Below are 21,717 nucleotides of genomic sequence, written 5' to 3'. Positions count from 1 at the left end.
GTTAGAGGAAATAAATTAAAATAACCAACAGAATATATTTATATAACCAATAGAGGTCTGTTTTGCAGTGATTATTTATTTTGGTCTTTTTGCTTTCTCCATTAGGGTCAAACAAGGACTTGTTGGCTTTATATCTATTTTTTATTATGTTTTTGCATCAATAGGAATATTTATTTTTAATTGTTTTTGTTTTTTTATCTCACACTCCGAGTGATGTGATGGAAAAGCCAATGTTATTTTTTGTGTGTCACATTTACACTGTTGGATTATAAATAAAGATATAAAAAAATAGTATTCTCCACTTGAATCATAAAAGAAAATATTTTGGTCTAGTGTCCCTTTAAAGTTGGTTTTCATTGTAGTATTTTCACATGACTGTTTTTTTTAATGCCTCTTCTACATTTATGAGGTGTCCGAATTTGGGTCTGAGGGGTCCAGCATTTGATTCTGGGAAATCTGCTCACCTTAGTTCTATGTGGGTAAAAGCTGGATCTTGCGAGATCCATGTCTAATTTAGACAGATATATGCAAATGTAAGTGTTTTTAACACAAACACATCCAGGCACTTCTGGACCCACCAATTTTTTTTTTTACACAAAAACATCTGGGTCCTTTCAGAGCCAATACTTTTTTTTACAGAAAAACAGCCGGATCCATGTCTAATTTAGACAGATATAAACAAATGTAAGTGTTTTCCACACAAACACATTCAGGCACTTATGGATCCACCATTTTTTTTCAAATAAAAACATCTTGGTCCTTTCAGAACCAACACTTTTTTTTTTACAGAAAAACAGCCAGATCCTACCGGATCCATGTCTAATTTAGACAGACACACAAATGTAAGTGTTTTCCACACAAACAAATCCAGACACTTCTGGATCCAACAATATTTTACACAAAAACTTCTGGATCCTTTCAGAAGAAACACTTTTTTATAAAATGTTGTATGTGTCAGTCTAAATTAGATATGGATTAGGCAGGGTCTGTCTATTTTTCTGTAAAAAGAGTTGGTTCTGAGAGGATAAGATGTTTTTGTCTAAAATAGCATTAGTTCAGGCAGTGTCTGGATGTTTTTGTGTGGAAAGCACTTACATTTATATGTGTCTGTCTAAATTAGATATGGATTAAGCTGGTTGCGGCTATTTTTCTGTAATAAAAATGTCAGTTCTAGTACGATCTATATGTTGTTGTTTTTTAAATAGCATTAGATACAGTAGAGTCTAGATATGTTTGTGTGGAAAACATTTGGATATGTGTGTGTCTGTGTAAGTTATCCATGGATCCGGCAGGATCCAGCTGTTTATCTGTTAAAAAGAGATGGTGCTAGTAGAATCCAGATTTTTTTTGTCAAAAAAAGTGATGGATCCTCCAGTGTATTTTGGTGGTGGTTTGCAAGGAGTGGTGTTTGCATGGAAAATACTAAATTAGAGATGGATCCAGCAGAATGCGGCTTTTTTCGTTAAATAGAGAAGGTTCTGGAAGTTACCAGATGTGTTTGTATAAAATAGCATTAAATTCAGCAGTGTCTGGATGTGTTTGTTTGGAAAATACCTGAATTTGTGTGTGTCTGTCTTAATAGGACATGGATCCAACTGTTTTTCCGTAAAAAAAGACACATCCAGACACTTCTGGATCCACCAATTTTTTACACAAAAACATCTGGGTCCTTTCAGAACAAACACTTTTTTTTTTACACAAAAACAGTTGGATCCATGTCTAATTTAGACAGATACACACAAATTTAAGTGTTTTCCACACAAACGCATCCAGACACTTCTGGATCCAACAATATTTTACACAAAAACTTAATGGATCCAACTGTTTTTCCATAAAAAAAAGGCTGGTTCTGATAGGATCCAGATGTTTTTTTGCAAAATTTTGTTGGATTTCAAAGTGTTAGTGTGGAAAACACATGAATTTGTGTGTGTCTGTCTAAGACATGGATCCAACAGGATCTGGCTTTTTTTCTGTAAAAAAGGGTTGGTTCTGAAAGGACCCAGATGTTTTTGTGTAAAACATTGATGGATCCAGAAGTGTCTGGATGTGTTTGTGTGGGAAACATTTACATTTGCAGGTATCTGTCTAAATTAGACATGTATCCGGCAGGATCCGGCTTTTTTTCTATAAAAAAGTGTTGGTTGGGAAAGGACCCAGATGTTTTTGTGTAAATAATTGGTGGATCCAGAAGTGTCTGGATGTGTTTGTGTGGAAAACACTTAAATTGATGGGTATCTGTCTAAGTTAGACATGGATCCGGCAGGTTCTGGCTATTTTTCTGTAAAAAAAGTATTGGTTCTGAAAGGACCCAGATGTTTTTATGTAAAAAAAAATGGTGGATCCAGAAGTGTCTGGATGTGTTTGTGTGGAAAACACTTAAATGTGTGTGTATCTGTCTAAATTGAAGATGGATCCGATAGGATCCAGCTGTCTTTCTGTAAAAAAGATTTGGTTCTGAAAGGACCCAGGTTTTTGTTTGTGTAAAAAATTGGTGGATCCAGAAGTGTCTGGATGCGTTTGTGTGGAAAACACTAACATTTGTGTGTATTTGTCTAAATTAGACAGGGATCCGGTAGGATCCAGGTGTTTTTGTGTAAAAAAAAAAGTGTTGGTTCTGAAAGGATCCAGATGTTTTTGTGTAAAAAACAATTGGTGGATCCAAGTGTCTGGATGCGTTTGTGTGTAAAATCATACATGGATCCGGCTGTTTTTTCTGTAAAAAAGTGTTGGTTCTGAAAGGACCCAGATGTTTTTGTGTAAAAAATTTGTGGATCTAGAAGTGCCTGGATGTTTTTGTGTGGAAAACACTTAAAGGGACACTGAACCCAAATTTTTTCTTTCATGATTCAGATAGAGCATGCAATTTTAAGCAACTTTCTAATTTACTCCTATTATTAATTTTTCTTTGTTCTCTTGCTATCTTTATTTGAAAAAGAAGGCATCTAAGCTTTTTTTTTTTGGTTCAAATCTCCGGACAGCACTTTTTTATTGGTGGATGAATTTATCCACTAATCAGCAAGGACAACCCAGGTTGTTCACCAAAAATGGGCCAGCATCTAAACTTACATTCTTGCATTTCAAATATACCAAGAGAATAAAGACAATTTGATAATAGGAGTACATGAGAAAGTTGCTTAAAATGTTATGCTCTATCTGAATCATGAAAGAAAAAAAATTGGGTTCAGTGTCCCTTTAAATGTGTGTATATCTGTCTAAATTAGACATGGATCCGGATTTTACCAACACCCTATGCAAATTTGTTTTTTTATTATTGCAAAAGAAAGATTCCAGAAGTGGGATGTGCTTCAAAATGATTATCATAGGTTAAATGTCTGCGAGTATTTAGTTCTGTCATTGACCCTTGTCTTTCTTTGAGTACCGATGTTGGCATTTTCTGTGCTAATGAATGCGCACTGTAAAATGCCTCTGTATTTGTAATCTACACAAAGTTCTGTTTTATCGTGTGGAATATAGGAGTTTATAAAAGTAAAAAAAATAGTACCCCTAAAAAAGGGGGAACGCTAACAGGCAAGTTTTGTTAGAACATAAAAATATTCAAATCATGCCAAATAGTTCAAAAGCATTTTCTATACCCGAAATATACTGTGAAAATATAAAACCACACTAATAATTTGCGAGAATAACTGTTTTGACTAAATCCCTCTTTTTGCAAATAAAATCGTTATTGTTTGTGTGGTATACTTCAGAAACGATCTATCAGGCTAGCATTAAATGGATTAGCCTTGCGCGCATGGCCTAGAACAGCTGTCGCTTCGCTTGCAGTGTTACATAAGTGCGTACAATGATTTTAAATCCGCCTCAGAGGCTCAGACAAGCCGTTATCAACATTCTCTACAAATTTTCGCGTTTAATCACACTCTCGCGATATCTCCTCTGCTTCCATGTTGCCACGTTTAAAGAGCTCGCCGTGATTTGAAAGAGAGCGACCAACTACGCTCAATTGACCACGCCCACTATTGTATTGGACTGAGCTTGGGTTTCAGTGCGCGCGCAGCTGGAGGAGGCCGTGCTAGGGTTCTATGTCCGCCCATGAATCTTCCTATTGGTTGCGCCTTCTGTCACTCGGGAGTTAGGCTACGCCTTGTAGTTAGGGAGGGGATGGTAGACACGTACAGTACTACAGGAGCGTGGCTCGGTACATTCACTAACTAAGGGTTAAGGATCGTAGGTTGGCAGGTTTGTGAGTCTGCATCATCAGTATCTGGAGCACAGGCATTTTGTGCAAGCACACTGACGGCCGTTTTTATCTCCTCTTCTCCTTCGTGACTGCTAACTTAGCAGAAATAATTACATAAAATAGAGCAGTCATGGCTCCCAAGCACGGAAGGAATAACACAGGTTCAAAAAGAGGTTAGTATGTTAACCAGACCTTGGTCTCAACTTTATTCATTCATGCATTATGCAATGTGACTGCTCTTATTTACTTTATTTGCGATGCCTTTTTTTATTCACTGACTGTAAATCTGCATGGGCAGCAGTCACATATCTGTTCCAAAAGTATATTGCATATGCCCATTTTGTCTTTTGTTTAAACTGTGTGGATTATTAAAATGACAGTAAAATACCAGAGCATCAGGATGCAAAGTAGGAGAGTTCACATCCCATAGAGGATATGTGCAGGAATTCTGCTTTATGCACTTGTGCTAACCTACATGAGGCAGAGAAGTAACTTGCATGGTAAATTGTTCATTGTTTTGTGATGTGTATTCCTATCCTAATTTTAATTACATTCCATTGAAAAACTGTTTCTTTAGTGACAGACAGGGGTTAATTATATAATTATGGGAATTTACACTGTCAGTCAAACAGAAACAACTGCTTCTTGCCATTAGGTTAAAATATGGTTGTAGTACTGTATTACATTTTAACTATAAAAATATGATCTGCTAATACGGCGGCCAAAGGGTTAAGCGTGCAAACCTATTGATATTTATTTCTTGCAAATGAAAATACTAAGTTGAGTTTCTAATGTGTTTTTTGAGCACAAATCTGTGCAAAAGAATGAATGAACCCTTGGTAGGCTTATACGTCCGTGTAGCTCTAGTTACTTGCTCACGTGTCATTCTGGAGGGGACACATTGGGAGGAGGAGCTGATACGGGGCAGATGTGTTGTGTACCTTCACCTAAAAGGCTCCAGATGTTACACTGTGAAGGTATTGATGTAACTGTACAGTTAGAACACACAGCCTGCAGGAAGGGTGAGTCCACTCGTGCCCCATTTAAAGTGAAGGTCAATTTTAACTAACTGCACAGCACCCATGTAAACATTATCAAATAACTATTAAAGTCGCTAACATATTTTTTTTAAAAAGTATATGAATTTATAGTAAAATATATATATATATAATACCGCCGTTTCTTATTTGTACTCCTCCCCCGCTCCACTTCCTTCTTTGCATCTAATGACGTAGCGAGCATATCAACAAGCTCACCGCGTCACTTCAAAGCTCGTGCACAACACCGGGTTCAGAATGCGCATGCGTATTTTAACCGCATTTGCGCATGCGTAGAAATTTTCAGTACGTAGCACTGTTAGATTGTATTTACACAAATGTAAACTTGGATCCATACTTTGGAACGCAATAGTGTAAATCGCTTTCTCTGTCTAATTCTAATTTTTCTCTGTCTAATGACTAAATCAATGTAACGAATGAAGACATACAGCGCAATACGCATGCGCATATCATGCACGAGCATGAAGACGATGACGATAGCCCCGGTTACACGCATGCGCAATAGTGATTGATGACGCGGGTAAAAAGGGGCAGGACGCCCCGGGGGAAGAAAAGTAATTGGCTCTAGGATGTAGAAAACCTGTCAATCAATTGAGGGAAAATATCGGGCGGACAATTACGGTAATACGGAGGGTAATTGTAAATTAAAAATTTAAATGACAAGAATATTTTTCAAGCTATTGATGAATGAACATCATACTGATTTCACATGTAAAGTCTCAAACTGTAAACAAGAGCGTTGGACTTGACCTTCACTTTAAGATGCAACATGGTGACATAATATACAACATGTGTTGAAGGTGTGTGTGTGTATATATATATTTCTCAAAATTAAATAAAATATTTTGGATTCATTGTTGCTTATAATACATTTTTGTGTCTATTTCTAATTTCCAGAAATCCAGTTTGAAAACAACGTTCTAACAATACATTTGTATTATAGTTACAGTTTAACTAGCATAGGTGATTGCAGTTTATAGTGCAATCGGATTATATATTTGTGTTTGGCATTGGTTAGTGGTTACCCTTTACCCAATTCCTACCTATGTTTTTAGTTATCAGGGACTTGACGTTCAAAAATGTTCTTTCTTGAATCAGATGTATTTTTTTTTTATTTATTTAAATGTTAACCTAATTTTCTTCATTCTCTTCGTATCCTTTGTTAAAGAGTACACCCAAGTAGGCTTATGAGCATGCATGTGCCTAAAACACTAAGGGCCAGAATACAAGTAGAGCACACTAAATATTGCTTCCAAGAAAGCATTATTAGCGCTCTACTGAGTTAATACCAGCACACGCTAATGTCTGGTGGTATTACAAGTTGACAGCAATGCAAACGCGAGTGCACTTCCAAAGGCTCCTATGGGAGCCTCGTTCTCATGCACAGCGAAGTGTAAATATATATGATTATGCCAATTTTTCTAACACCACACACCCGTCAACTTTAAAGCCTCCAAACTGCCTGTGTTTTTTTTTTAATCTTTTTTTTACAAAAAAATGCTATTTTTTTTAACCCTTTCAGTGCTAACGACGACTCTGAGCCGTCACAGAGTTTCCCACTCAGGTGCTAACGACGACTCAGAGCTTTCGCTAGCACTCTCCCACCTTGAGGGAGATCTGGGGGCTCCTACCCTGGCGATCGGGCCTGTATAGTGACAGGCATCACCGGGGCTTCACTTTATGCGTGGTGACGTCACCACGCAACTTTATTTTAAAATTATGTTAAGTATAGATAAAGGGGGCATGCTGCTTAGAAGCCTATATCTCAGGCATTTAAGCAGCTACAGACCCCCCAAGACCCACCGTTGGAAAGGTAATCGCCTAACCTTTCCAACAATCTAAGTCCTTGGGGATCTGACAAAGAAAAAAAAAGTAAAAAAATATATATATATATTATAAAAAATATAAAAACCCTTAAAACAGCTTAGCTCTCAAAGGGTTACATACAAAATTATAATGCTCTCTATTTTGAGGGCATTTGGGGCACTTTTAGAAGTAATGGCTGGTTATTTATAGTGTGCCTGTTAAAGGGCAAATTTGCTAGATTTGTGGACGCCCGATAATTTAGCTCTCTACTTGTAATATAGCCCTAAATAGCATATGTTTTGCAATAATGCTTTTAACAATGTTATACATGTTTGATCACTAGGTGGCAGCAGCGTTTGTACAATTGTGGCCGGACATTTGGCAGACGGGGACATTTGGCCAACGGACAATAGTCCGACACACAAGTGGCTGTCAAATAACAGTCACGAGATAGATATATAAATATATTCGATAGATCATTTCACAGACAGAGAATTACAAGACGTGCAGGTTGGGACCCATGGTTAGGTTCCGAGAGGGGGTTTGCGGCGCCGATTAGAACAGAGCACTCCAGAGCGTGTTTGCCCTCGGCCTAACTCGGAACATGCTTCGGCATTCTGTCTGTCGGCCAAATGTCCGTTGGCATTTTGTCAGAGCACCTTGTACAATATATGATTTTTTTTTTTTTTTTTTTTACAAGAAAAATATTATTATTATTATTATTATTATTATTATTATTATTATTCTTTTATTTATGAAGCGCCAACATATTCCGCAGTGCTAACCCTGAAATCTGTTACATGCGTAAGTCTTTCACTGTAAGTGTGGGGTCTAATTTTTTATTATATTGATTTAATAGTTTATCTGCTATCAACATTTCGCAGCTAATTCTGTTTATTTAAAGGGACATTCCAGCCAAAATTGGAATCAACATGGATGCATTTCAGTTTTGAATAGAAGCATTTTTGTGATATACCTATACCTGTATTAGCAAAAATGCTTCTAATAAAAGCTATAGTTGTTTCAAAAGTGTACTTAAGTATGCACCGTGCACCAGCATTTAAACACAGCAGAGTGCCTAGTAATGACTCGATTTGTTAATTGCTGACATGATACAAGCCCCATTGGTGCTCTGAGCTCCAGGAATTAAAAAAAACTAGTGCAATGAGAATATCTAGCTATGCTTAACATGCACGTGTAGAGAAAAATATTAACACTAAAACGGAGAACTGTTACTAGAAGCATGTATGTTGCAAATATAGTTCTATTCAAAGATGTAATTCAGCTGTGTGCATTTACATTTTGACTGGAATGTCCCTTTAACATAAACGCTATTGAATGTGTTTGAACACAATTTTTAATTTTTTTTTTTTTTATGTAAAAACAAGTTTTTTTTTTTTTTTTTTTAAAGAACATACATTTTTAAACGACTTTCCAATATACTTCAGTTATCACTTGTTTTATTCTCTTGATATCCTTTTATTGAAGGAGCAGCAATGCACTAATGGGTGCTAGCTGAACACATCGGTATGACAATAGGCATTTACGTGCATCCACTAATCGGCAGCTAGCAACCAGCTCCTGAGCCTACTTACGCATGCTTTTCAACAAAGGGTAAAAAAAGAACTAAGCAAATTATTAATAGAAGTAAATTGTTAATTTGGGGTTGTGTAGGCGGGATTTGGTTAATTTGGTGTTCTTTTAGAGGTAACTGTGTAAGGGAACCAGATGCTGACTGCTATTAAAGGGATACTAAACCCAATTTTTTTATTTCATGATTCAGATAGAGCATGAGATTTTAAGCACCTTTCTAATTTACTCCTATTATAAATTTTTCTTTGTTCTCATGCTATCTTGATTTGAAAAAGCAGTACTGTAAGTTTTAGAGCCAGACCATTTTTTGTTCAGCACATGGGTAGAACTTGCTGATTTGTGGCTAAATGTAGCAAACCAATCAGCAGCTCTACCAAGGTGCTGAACTAAAAAATGGGCCGGCTCCTAACCTTTTATTACTGCTTTTTCAAATCAAGATAACATGAGAACAAAGAAAAATTGATAATAGGAGTAAATTAGAAAGTTGCTTAAAATTGCATGCTCTATCTGAATCATGAAAGAAAAAAATGAGGGGTTAGTATCCCTTTAACCCCTTTATGCCCACTCTGCTGGGTGTATATATATATATATATATATATATATATATATATATATATATATATATATAATTTATTTATTTTTTTCTCTGTGAAAAGCATTGCTGGGCTAAAAGAAGTTGCACCCAGGTGGTAAATTGCCATAGAACAGGCTATCAATGGTATTGAGCTGGATGTTCGTTCCTGTGAGCGCATTTCTCTGTGTGTGTGTGTGTGTGTGTATATATATATATATATATATATATATATATATATATATATATATATATATATATATATATATTTATATTCATTCATGACTTATCTTTCTGCCTTTATTTTGTTCTTTTTTGATCCCTATATACATACTATTTCTGCCCCTCATTACATTTGTCTGGTCTTGACATTCCTAAAGCTAAGTCTCCTAACATTACTCTCGGCTTTTATAGATTGTAATTCATGCGTCCCTATATAAAATCCTTTTTGGTTCCTAAGAAGGAAGAAACAAACAAAACAATTGGCGGTGTCCTTAGTATTCGGGATGGTTTGCGCATCAAAATAAATTTGTCAAACCTTTGAATAATATATAGTTCGAGTTTACAGAATAATTTCTGTACTAGAAGAGAAGCCATGTTTTTATAGCAAACTTTTTTTTTTTTTCTCTACCCTCACCAACCTAAAACTACGTGTGAACAAAAACAATGCTAAAGAACAAATGGGTTTATTTTTTATAATTTTTTTTTTAAAGAATTAATAGACCTATTCAATTATTAAAGACAAACAAACTACTACACTCTAAATAATACACATTTTAAATTTTGTTAATCTTAGTCTAAAAATCTGTCTTTAAACTTGTAATATTTAATAATAACATGTAAGCGCTTTTGCCAGTGAAATAGTTCACAGGCCACATGAAATACAAAATCATCTATGTGTTACTAATAGTGTTGTGTGCTTCAATGCATCACAATGCATCAGAAACTGAAAGTGCTGATTCAGCAGTTTCTTAACCTCTTACATTGGACAATTTTGGTTGTAAAATTTTGGGTGCTTTTATTAACCCCCTTTTTTCCCCTTTAACTAATGGATATACCATGTTTGCTTATTGTCTTTTTTTCTATTATTATTATTATTATTATTATATTATTTTTTTAAGCTCAAAAGTAGAATAACCAATGCACTACCCATTGCTCTCCCCTGCTGAAAAGTTACTGAGCAAATAACAGGTCAGTCACAAAATAAACTGCTTTAGCTGAGTAAAGCAGTTACCTTTTTGGACTTTAGTTTGCTTTTAATAATAGCTACAGCGAAGGCACGATATGATATTTTACTTAGGGTTACCAGTCAGGAAGAATACTAGCATAAGGGGGAAAGCTGTTTGTTTATTTTGTATTGGAAGCTAATAGGAAGTTCACATTTGAAAATCAAAAAGAAAGGAGAACAACATACCTGTTTGTGCCTTAACAAGATTAACCACCAGGCAAGGAGCTGAAATAATTTAATTGTATTCAGATATGCTGCAGGAACACCCTTCTAAATGGACTGGGTTCTGTCTCCCACTGTCCACTGGGAGGTTGATTTCTGCTGTTGCATATTGTGGAGATAGCCTTTCCAAAGCCATTACTGCACTACTGAAATGTCTAGTATGGTGGTTGTGGGTTCCACAGGGAAACCAGTTATTTCAAATGACAACAGTGAAGGAGCTAGTTGTAAACCATTTAATACACTACAGCAAGTCAAATTGAGACTTGCGAACACGTTAAAGGGAAGCAAATGTTACAGTACAATATCCCTGTGAGGAGGGATACGTATAATTCTCACTGCTTTATTAATGGGCCGCAAAACTCCTATATATTTAACATACACAGTATATGGCCCAATGTATGTGAACACTCCTAATTATTGAGCCCAGGTGTTTCAGGCACACCCATTGCTAACAGGTGTTTAAAATCTTGCCCATAGCTTTGCAGTCTCCATAGACACAGATTGGCAGTGCAATGGTCATACTGGAGAGCTCAGTGATTTTAAACGTGGCTCTTTCATAGGCTGCCACCTTTGTCACAAGTAATGTGAAATTTCTGCCCTACTAGATCTGCATTTAACAACTGTAAGGGCTATTATTGTGAAGTGGAAGTGTCTAGGAGCAACAACAGCCCAGCCTCAAAGTGGTACACCAAGCAAACAGAGTTGGGCTGCCGAGGTCTGATGAGTGTAGCACATACAAATCTTCTGTCATGTGTCCATGTGCAAAAAGAGAGGTCCATAAAGATGTGGTTTGACGAGTTCAGTGGGCAGGAATTCAGGTGGCCTGCACAGAGCCCTGACCTCAACCCCATGAACACCTTCAGGATGAGCTGGAACATTGATTGCAAGTCAGACCTTTTCATCCAACATCAGCACCTCACCTCTCAAATGCACTTTTTGCTTAAAGGGCACTAATTCTCACATACACACACCAACATTCTGTGGGAAAACATTCCCAGAAGAGTTATGGTTTTTAGCTATTCTGATACATGAAAGTCCATTTTATATCCCCTTTCCCCAATATACTATAATTTATATATAAAATGTATTGGAAATGAGTTAAATGGACACTGAACCCAGTTTTTTTTCTTTCGTGATTCAGATAGGGCATGCAATTTTAAGCAACTTTCTAATTTACTCCTATTATCAAATTTTCTTCGTTCACTTGCTAACTTTATTTGAAAAAGAAGGCATCTAAGCAAATGCAAGAATTGTAAGTTTAGATGCCGGCCTATTTTTGGTGAACAACTCAGGTTTTTCACCAAAAATGGGCCAGCATCTAAACTTACGATTCTTTTATTTCAAATAAAGATACCAAGAGAATTAAGAAAATTTGATAATAGGAGTAAATTAGAAAGTTGCTTAAAATTTCATGCTCTATCTGAATCACAAAAGAAAAAAATTGTGTTCAGTGTCCCTTTAAAACTTGATGCTCGGTCTAATTAGCCCCAATAATAATTACACTATTGCCATAATCTTTGTTCATTGACAGTGAGCGTCTGTGTGTTGTGTGGGCACATTTCATGAGTTAACACTCCTAAACAAAGCTGATGGAGAGCGAAGGTCAAATAGAGTTAATACTCTAGGATATCTCAAGATATGTTATGATCATTTTTATTTTATTATGTCACTAAATTTGACAGACATTATGTTTGGCATCAAAATAATCCTCATATTTTCACAATGGGATCGATTATAAGTTTATGGTATGGAGCCCCATAGTGGCCACATATTTTGTTTCCTTTTCCCTCTTAAATCTCTTACCTTTCAACTTAAAGTGACGGCAAATTTACCATCTCTAAAATTCAATTGGAGTTTAAGTCGGTGCTCATGGCGTCCCGGATCAATTCCAAGCTACCCAGATATGGGTCGCTGTCCAGGGATCCTTAAGCGGAGCTAATAGATGCATTAGCAGTTCCTTGGAGGTTCAATCTGATTTACAATTTTTTTTACAACAGGAAATAAAGTTCAGGATGCTGGCGGAGGGAAGCAAAACGCCAGAAATTGGACAATATGCACACTGTACACAAGCGCATCAATGTGATATTATTGATGGCCCGCCGCTAGCCACAACAGGAAGTATTTTAATCAGGTGGCTGGCCGAAGTCAGTATATGGCGGTAGAAAAAAGGACTGAGGAAAGATAATGGAGTAAAATGATGGCGCCAGACATAAGTTTGAAGGTGGCCAGAGGCGCCCAGGTTAATCAAGCTCTGGTTTAAGTGATGAGCTATGTAACAAAAGGGTGCTAAACTCGCCCTTTCTGTGCCGTTGCACAGCTCTAAACTCGGCTGCCCATGGCACATAACTCTTTTAACGTCGCCTCATTGAATGAGATTGATGTGCGCCGCTGAGTTTAGCCCTGTGCAACAGCATTGAAAGGGTGAGTTTAGCACCCATATTTACGTATCTCATCATTTAAACTTCCCTTGCAATCCTAGTGTTTGTTAACTATATTTTTTGGACAGAAAAAATGCTTACTATATGATTTGCTTACAATTACACCATATTTTTATACACATTTTCTAATTGGTACAATAATAAGATAAAATGCTTACTATATGATTTGCTTACAATTACACCATATCTTTATACACATTTTCTAATTGGTACAATAATAAGATAAAATGCTTACTATATGATTTGCTTACAATTACACCATATCTTTATACACATTTTCTAATTGGTACAATAATAAGATAAAATGCTTACTATATGATTTGCTTACAATTACACCATATCTTTATACACATTTTCTAATTGGTACAATAATAAGATAAAATGCTTAAATTGTAGGTTTATTAATAGTGGTCACAACATTTGCATTCAGGGTGGTTTCTGACACCCAGTTGAATGTATTTTGGCTATGGCTTTCACAGAACCACTTCACCTCCACATGACAGCCAAGCTCCTCACTCTCTTCCTTCTCCATCTCTCTAGATATCTTCTATTCAAAGCAATGATTACCCTCACAAACAGACAATATATAAGACAAACATTGCAAACAAGTCTGTGTGGAAATCTTTCAAGTGTTTACTTAACCAATCCTATATTCCACTGAGCCTTGCTTGCACACTTTTTTTTTTATTTATTACCTGTATAACATTTTACTCAATGGACCTTAGCAGAAGAAATGGATATGGAGAAAACTTAGGTTACAACATTGTGTTATACTTTACTTTGTAGAAGCCCAATAGAAGTTAGAACACCAACCATTTAGAGTTAAAGTACAGGAAATATCCATTTTAAAAGTTATATCGCAAAGTTTTGTTACACATAATTGAACAATTTACACTACTATTTAAAGCGATGATAAACTCCATGTAACCAAATCCTAAAATCTTTACCTGTGTGTTATAATTTAAGTAAAATCAAATTTTTGTCTAAGCATTTATATGGGGGAAAAAAAACAACAATTATATAATTTTATATTAAAGGGACAGTTTACTCAAAAAAATCTCCCCTTTAATTTGTTCCCAATGATCCACTTTACCTGCTGGAGTGTATTAAATTGTTTACAAGTATTTCCATTACCCCTTATATTGGCATCTGAAATAGTTGATTTAGCCGGTGGTATCCCCACCTATTCTGAAAGTTTTTGGCCTTGAGGCCAAGCTGTGTTAACGCAGCCAGTAGAAGAAATTACACTCCCAGTGGGTTACAGAAGAGATCAAGTAATAAAATCTGAAATAATAATAATTTTTCATTGTTCTCTCCAAGTATTGGTGATTGTTTTTTGTGGACAGATATAAGATAAAGAAGCAGGTATATGTACACAATGTGATAATGTAATGAGATCTGATTATATCTACAAGCTCAACCCATTTTATTAGAGTGTGGCTTCAAAACACAAATCAGCCAATACATATACACAAATAACCTTTAAAAAACAAATCTCATACATTTTATACTCTGCAGCTTGTAAAAAAAAAGAAATTGGTAACACATTAAGGGACAAACATTTTTACAGTATACTTTCCCTTTAAGCTCTGATGCGAGGCTCCTGCCCCCTGCGGTCGCATTATATTTAATTCTGAGCAGCATCCAATCGGTAAGCCTGTTGCCGTTATGCGCAATCTAGCACTTCTTTCAACATCCTAAATAGGCCTCAGAATATGCGCATTCTTGTGATAGTAAAGATTGACTCTCGTGATTCAATGTTTACTTGGCATATGTCACTTAGAGCCTAGCGCATGCGCTTTTTCAGATCATTGTCGGGAGCGAGCAGAGGCTCTGACGTGTAGAGCGGGTGGGACTGCAATGCACGTCAAAAAAGTAAGTAAAAATGTTGTTGCAGTTTAGATCATTTTTGTATAAAGAGTATAATTACACAATTGTACAACAGCAATGTTTACCATAAATTTAAAGGGACAGTCTACTCTAGAATTTGTATTGTTTAAAAAGATAGATAATCCCTTTATTACCCATTCCCTAGTTTTGCATAACCCACACAGTTATATTAATATACTTTTTACCTCTGTAATTACCTTCATGTAAGCATCTGCAGACTGCCCCCTTATTTCAGTTCTTTTGATAGTCTTGCATTTTAGCCAATCGGTGCCCTCTCATAAGTGACTCCATGTGACATGAACTAATACCCTCTAGCTGTGAAAAGCTGTCGGATGCATTCAGATAAGAGATGGCCTTAAAGTGCTTAGAAATTGGCATTTGAGCCTACCTGGGTTTAGCTTTCAACTAAGAATACCAAGAGAACAAAGCAAATTTGATGATAAAAGTAAATTGGAAAGTTGTTTAAAATTGCATGCCCTATCTGAATCATGAAAGTTTAATTTTGACAGCTGTCCCTTTAACAACATGCCTCACGAATAGAAGAGTACAAGGGGGATGTCAAACGGCATCAGATTACAAGATTTACAAATTCCCAAACAAAATTCAGATTTTTTTTCTTTAATGCAGTAAAAATGTATTGATTAAAATTGATGATTTTTCTCTACTCCTGGTTTGTATCGGGCTCTTAGAGGCTGCATCAGCAGTTAGATGCACAGTAGCCGTTCAGGTGTCAGCCCAAACACGGAACAGTGAATTTAATTTCTGGGGGGGGGGGGGGAAACTAACGCTACAATATTTTTACAGACTCCTTTAGGAAGTATGTACGTTCTGTGGAGATTTCATACCTGCAGAGTCCTTAAAGGGATACTGAACCCACATTTTTTCTTTCATGATTCAGATAGAGCATGCAATTTTAAGCAACTTTCTAATTTACTCCTATTATCAATTTTCTTTATTTGATAAAGCAGGTATGTAAGCTTACAAGAGAACCCATCTTTGGTACAGCATCTGGGTAGCGATTGGTGGTTACATTAGCCACCAATCATCAAGCGCTACCCAGATGCTGAACCAAAGATGGGCGTCTCATAAATATATATATATTTTTTTAAAAGTATTCATTTTGCTAATTTGTAGCAATAAGCAATATGTTCACTCCCTGTGTTTATGAAAATTGTTTTACTTGTAACCAAAATCAATGCTTTCTTACTCCTTTTGGTTATACAGTGAATAAAGCCTAATACATGTACAGTAAAAAAAAAAGTGTAAAATAAAACCTTTAATTTACCTTCTTGATTATAGTACTGTAGTGTACTATATTTTTGATGGTGTATTGCCTATTATATAAAACTACCTTTAGGTTGCATGTATAAGCTGTATTATATTGTTCATTACACTTGGTCCCACACCCTTTTCCAAGCTGTGACATTTTTCATTTGCAAAATACAAATATTCTGTAATTCACACCTTTTCCTGTCCCACACAGTTTGGATAAAGGGTTTTTGTAACTGTAGTTAAAAAGTATAATTTTTATATATATATTCAGCAACCCTTCTTTTCAGCAGTAGGTGGTGGTAGTGAGTCTTATAAACTTTTCAATTTAGATTTCTGATAATTTCCACAATGTAGTATAAATTAATATATGCTCTTATAATTTTGTATTGCCTTCTATTGTGGAAAAATGAAAGTCTATTTTTTTTTTTTTTTAAATAAGTTAGACTGTAATTCAGTCACCTAGATTACAAGTTTTGCGCTATAGAGGGTACAAAATGAACGCAACAAAAGTTGCATTATTTTACCCTCCATAGCGCTGCCATTACAAGTTTTTGAAAAGCTGTCTTGTGCGTGCGATATGGTTGCGTTGATCTCCATATCGCACAAAATACAAGCACTGCTTTGACGTGCTTGTGGACGCTTTCCCCATAGACATCAATTTTTTTTTTCTAACACTTGAAGCTCGGAATGAAATGCTCCGTAACGCATCCGCATTGATGTCTATAGGAAAAAAAAAGTTACGTTTAAACCTAACACCTTAACTTAAACCCCAAGTCTAATAACCCCTAATCTGCCGCTACCGATATCAGCGACACCAAAATACATCTATTAATCCCTAATCTGCTGCTCCCGATATCACTGACACTATACTAAAGTTATTTACACCTATGCCCCCGCACCCCAACATCACCCACACTATATAATAAAAATATTAACCCCTATTACGCTGCTGCCACTAAATAAAGTTATTAACCCCTACACTTCTGGCCTCCCACATCACTACCACTAAATAAACCTATTTATCCCTAAACCGCCAGCCCCCCACATCGCAACAACCTAAATTAAACTATATTGACCCCTAAACCTAACCGTAACCCTAACACCCCCTAACTTTAACATAATTAAAATAGAGCTAAATTAAAGTTACAATTATTAACTAAATAAAAGTGTCGGGAGGGAGGGCTAATGTGTAGAGCGGGTGGGACTGCAATACACGGCAAAAAAGTAAATGAAAATGTTGTTGCAGGTTAGATAGGAGGCAAACACCCCAGCCAAAGGCTTAAATACCTCCCCCACTCCCCTCATCCCCCAGTCATTCATTGCCTTTCGTCACAGGAGGATGGCAGAGAAGTGCCGAAGATTCTGAGTAGTCTTATGGAGGGTAGTACTCTAATGAATGAGACTGGAGTTTTAAGTATTCCTGTCAGCCTCTCAGTGAGAGCCTGGGTGAAAGTAAGAATCCGGAGATGCAGGGATACTCTTTCTGCAAAACCATCCCAACTCATATTAACAGCTCCACAAGCAATCGGCGTTGACGAGTTTTGTTGCCTGCTTTCTTCACTCAAGTCCATGTCAGGAGCGATGCTTTTACCTGTCACACTTGAAGGGCCGTGTTCCTGTTCCACGGCATTGATTCTGGTAAGATCGTTAATTTTTTCTACACAATGATAACACAGAAGACAGGGTCACAGTGTGGCACCTTTTATCTTATGGAATCAAGGGTTAATATTCCCAGTAAGGGGATTATTGAATGACGGGGGGGGGGGGGTTATACATAATATTGTTTATTGTGTTATTGCTGCATTATGTGCGAGATATGGCTCTGACAATGGTGGAACTTCAGGTTGACTTCCGGGAGCTTTTACACAGCCGGTTTTGGTGCGTTTTCTCCTTTAATGCAGGGGCGGTCCTGCGAGGCATCCCAGGTGACTGGGTGTGTCGGTTTCCACTTCCTCCATTGATCAGCCGCATAGGAGACAAAGCGGTTTCTGTAGTCCGGGTCATAGGAGGTGGTGTGTGCCCCGGCCGTTGGAGGATATAAAGGTGCCTGTTTATTGAGCTAGTCTAGTGCATAATAAAACCGCAAGCTATGGAGGACTCTGATGAGTTAGAGGATACTCCCTCTTTAACAAAGTCTCATTCCTGTGTTTATTGTGAGGAGGTTCTTGTAGATCAGCCTGCTCAACTATGTTCCACATGCCTTGATAAAGTTGCGATATCTAAAACTAAAGGGATGTCTAATGCTACTGAGCCGTCTAATGCTACCGTCCCGTTACGTGCGTTCCCTGCTTTCATCTCCGAGTGCACATGCAGGGCTCCAGGGACCAACCATTACTCCTACAGGAAAAATTTATTGGCCGTCAGATTTTGTGGATCAACTGCAAACGGCGTTATCGAAAGTGATCCATGCCTTACCTCGTTCTGCTAAGCGCAAGCGCAGGGTGTATCATGTTCCCCGTTCCGGATTCTCAGCACGAGCTGTGGGGGACTGTCCCTAAGGTGGATGGACTCTGTCTCTACGCTCGCGAAGCAGACGACTATTCCTCTCGAGGATAGTTTGTCATTTAAAGAGCCCATGGATAAAAAGTTGGAAAACATGTTAAAGGGACACCGTACCCAAAATTTTTCTTTCATGATTCAGATTGAGCATGAAATTTTAAACAACTTTCTAATTTACTCCTATTATCAAATTGTCTTCATTCTCTTGGTATCTTTATTTGAAATGCAAGAATGTAAGTTTAAATGCCGGCCCATTTTTGGTGAACAACCTGGGTTGTCCTTGCTGATTGGTGGATAAATTCATCCACCAATAAAAAAGTGCTGTCCAGAGTACTGAAACAAAAAACGCTTAGATTCCTTCTTTTTCAAATAATGATAGCAAGAGAACGAAGAAAAATTAATAATTAGGAGTAAATTAGAAAGTTGCTTAAAATGTCATGCTCAATCTGAATCACAAAAGAAATATTTTGGGTACAGTGTCCCTTTAAGGAAAATGTTTCAGCACAAAGGGTTTGTTTTTCAACCAGCAGCGGCTGTGGCATATTGGTGTGAATCCCTGTGTGATATGGTCAAGAGGGAGACTTCCATCAACGAGATACAGTATAAGATTAAGGCGTTGAAGGTCGCCAATTCTTTCATTTGTGACGCCAATATGCAAATTATTCCACTATGTGGATTACAGCTCTCCTCTATTGAGTGTGCTCTGAATCAATAACACAGTCTTGAATGTGACAAGCTCATCTCCCATTCGTGGTATGCAGACTTACAGTTAAGATGGGAAACTTATTGCACGGTGAAAGGCCCAGCTCCTGCTAAGCCTACTCACGGAACCGCTCTTGTCAATCTTAGCGTCCGTATCGAGTACTCCGTCCACCGCCAACCACATCCAAAAAAAGGCAGCTGATACGTCAAAATGTCCAGTAACGCAGGGGGAGATGACATGTGAGCCGCTTGACCAATAGGGAGAAAGCAGACTGTCCCAGGAATGAGGATGCCGATTCCAGGCAATAATCATAGAACAAAAAGATGAACGTTGATTGGTCTCTTCCTAAAACAACAATCTTTATTGTACATCCTTAAAACAAGGTAGGCACTGAGGATCAATGGGGTGCTGCATGTCAGACAGTCTTACGCATTTCGGAGGAAGCGTGTCTGACATGCAGCACACCATTGATCCTCTGTGTCTACCTTGTTTTAAGGATGTACAATAAATATTGTTTTTTTTATGGAGAGATTGATCAATGTTCATCTTTTTGTGTGTGTATATGTATGTATGTGTATGTGTATGTGTATATGTATGTGTATATATATATATATATATATATATATATATATATATATATATATATATATATATATATATATATATATATATATATATATATATATATATATATATATATATATATATATATATATATATAGTAGGGTGAGGGTTTTTGGTAGTTGCGCCACAACAAGAGTGTAGTAGTTAAATACCCTTAGAGGATGTCCAGTGCCTGCTGCTATTAGTGTTGTCTGATTCCTCCTGAGTCAGACTAGAATTGTGAGATTTGTAATAGAGAGTATTTTTTCTAATAGCGCTTGCAGAAGATGTTCCTCATAGGTAAGAGATTGGAGAGAGGAAAACAAAAATGGGAAATTTTTCCCAGATGAATATGGGTAATGAAAGGTAATTGAAGACAATAATAAATGCTCACCTGTTAGATCACAGGGCCCAGCAATCAACGACGAATGGAAATGGATGGTGTGTATAAACACCAAAATTCAAGGATAGGACACAAAAACAAATAAATATGTGCCCCAAAGGGATATCAATATGTATATTGATATCTCCTAATAATGAACCGGAGACTGCTTGTGGGAACCTCTAGTTCTTACCACACTGTATTTGTGGACAGAGGGTAAAGAGGAAAGAAGTTCCTATTTATTATAAGCTGATACACAAAAAACATAACATCTTGAAAAATATTAATATATATGCGTGAATATTAAAAACAATGGTAATTTATTAATAGACTATTAAAAACGAAATACTTTTTAAAAAATATATATATATATATGTGACAGGTTTAAAAAATGGGGAAGAGTATGAAAACAGGATAAAAAAGGGGTTAAATACATAAACCGTTAAAAGGAAACAATGTGGTAAAATAGCCACGGTGCGAGTAAGGTGCCGACAAATGGCAGAAATAACTTACTATGAAAATAACAAAAATGCTGCTGCTGCTGGAGTAAGCCCTATGTGGGGTTCCAAAAGTATCTGAAAAACGATCGTTTAGGAGAGAAATAGAGACCACCAACGCTGCCCGGTGCAGCTCGGTCTCTGTTGGTAATTCGGAATTCCGGAAGTGACGTCACGAACGTGCGTCACGTGCCTTACGCGTTTCGTGAGCGTATCAGCTCACTTCATCAGAGGCTAGTGAATCTAGTCACATCCTGGGTACTATTATATAGCCTTAAGCTATTAAGAGCAAGAAAGGGGTGTGTGTAAATTGGTCTAATAGATCCGATGTATATTTTGAGTATATACGCTGTAATCGGATGTCAAAAAAACGAAGGCATAAAAACGAGAAGGGAATAAAAAATATACAATATAATATATAGATTAAAAAGGGTTTATAATGCAAACGGTGGACAATCAGTGGTTTTGAAAATGAGGATGTATGGAAAAATTTGGTTAAAATATTGGTTAAAATATATTGGTTAAAATATTTAGTTATATATGCATATTAAATATACATATTAAAACTGTGTGGTGTGAAATATAGATATAAAAAATATATAAAATATAAAAAATATATATATATAAAAATATATATATAGGTAAGCTAAAATATTATTAGCTTAAAAAATATGTAGGGATATGTATATATATGTTTATACATTTTTAATAAAAATAGTGGAAAAAATAGTGTTAAAATCCTTAATAGATTTTATAT

At 36.5% G+C, this 21,717-nt stretch overlaps 1 protein-coding gene across 1 annotated transcript in view; it reads left to right on the top strand.

The window, feature by feature from the left end:
* Window positions 1-4,107: 4,107 nt before the first annotated feature.
* The window catches only part of LOC128660956 (aspartyl/asparaginyl beta-hydroxylase), a gene marked incomplete in the record, with an annotated part of 420,872 nt that continues 403,262 nt past the window's right edge, over window positions 4,108-21,717 (top strand). The window contains 1 exon segment of the mRNA XM_053715069.1: window positions 4,108-4,371. Within this exon segment, the coding sequence (XP_053571044.1) occupies window positions 4,329-4,371 (43 nt within the window).

The sequence above is a fragment of the Bombina bombina genome, chromosome 5, assembly GCF_027579735.1.
Source record: "Bombina bombina isolate aBomBom1 chromosome 5, aBomBom1.pri, whole genome shotgun sequence".
Lineage (NCBI taxonomy): Eukaryota > Metazoa > Chordata > Amphibia > Anura > Bombinatoridae > Bombina > Bombina bombina.
Note: the sequence above shows the minus strand (reverse complement) of the source record. Positions and strands in the feature narration are given on the sequence as shown.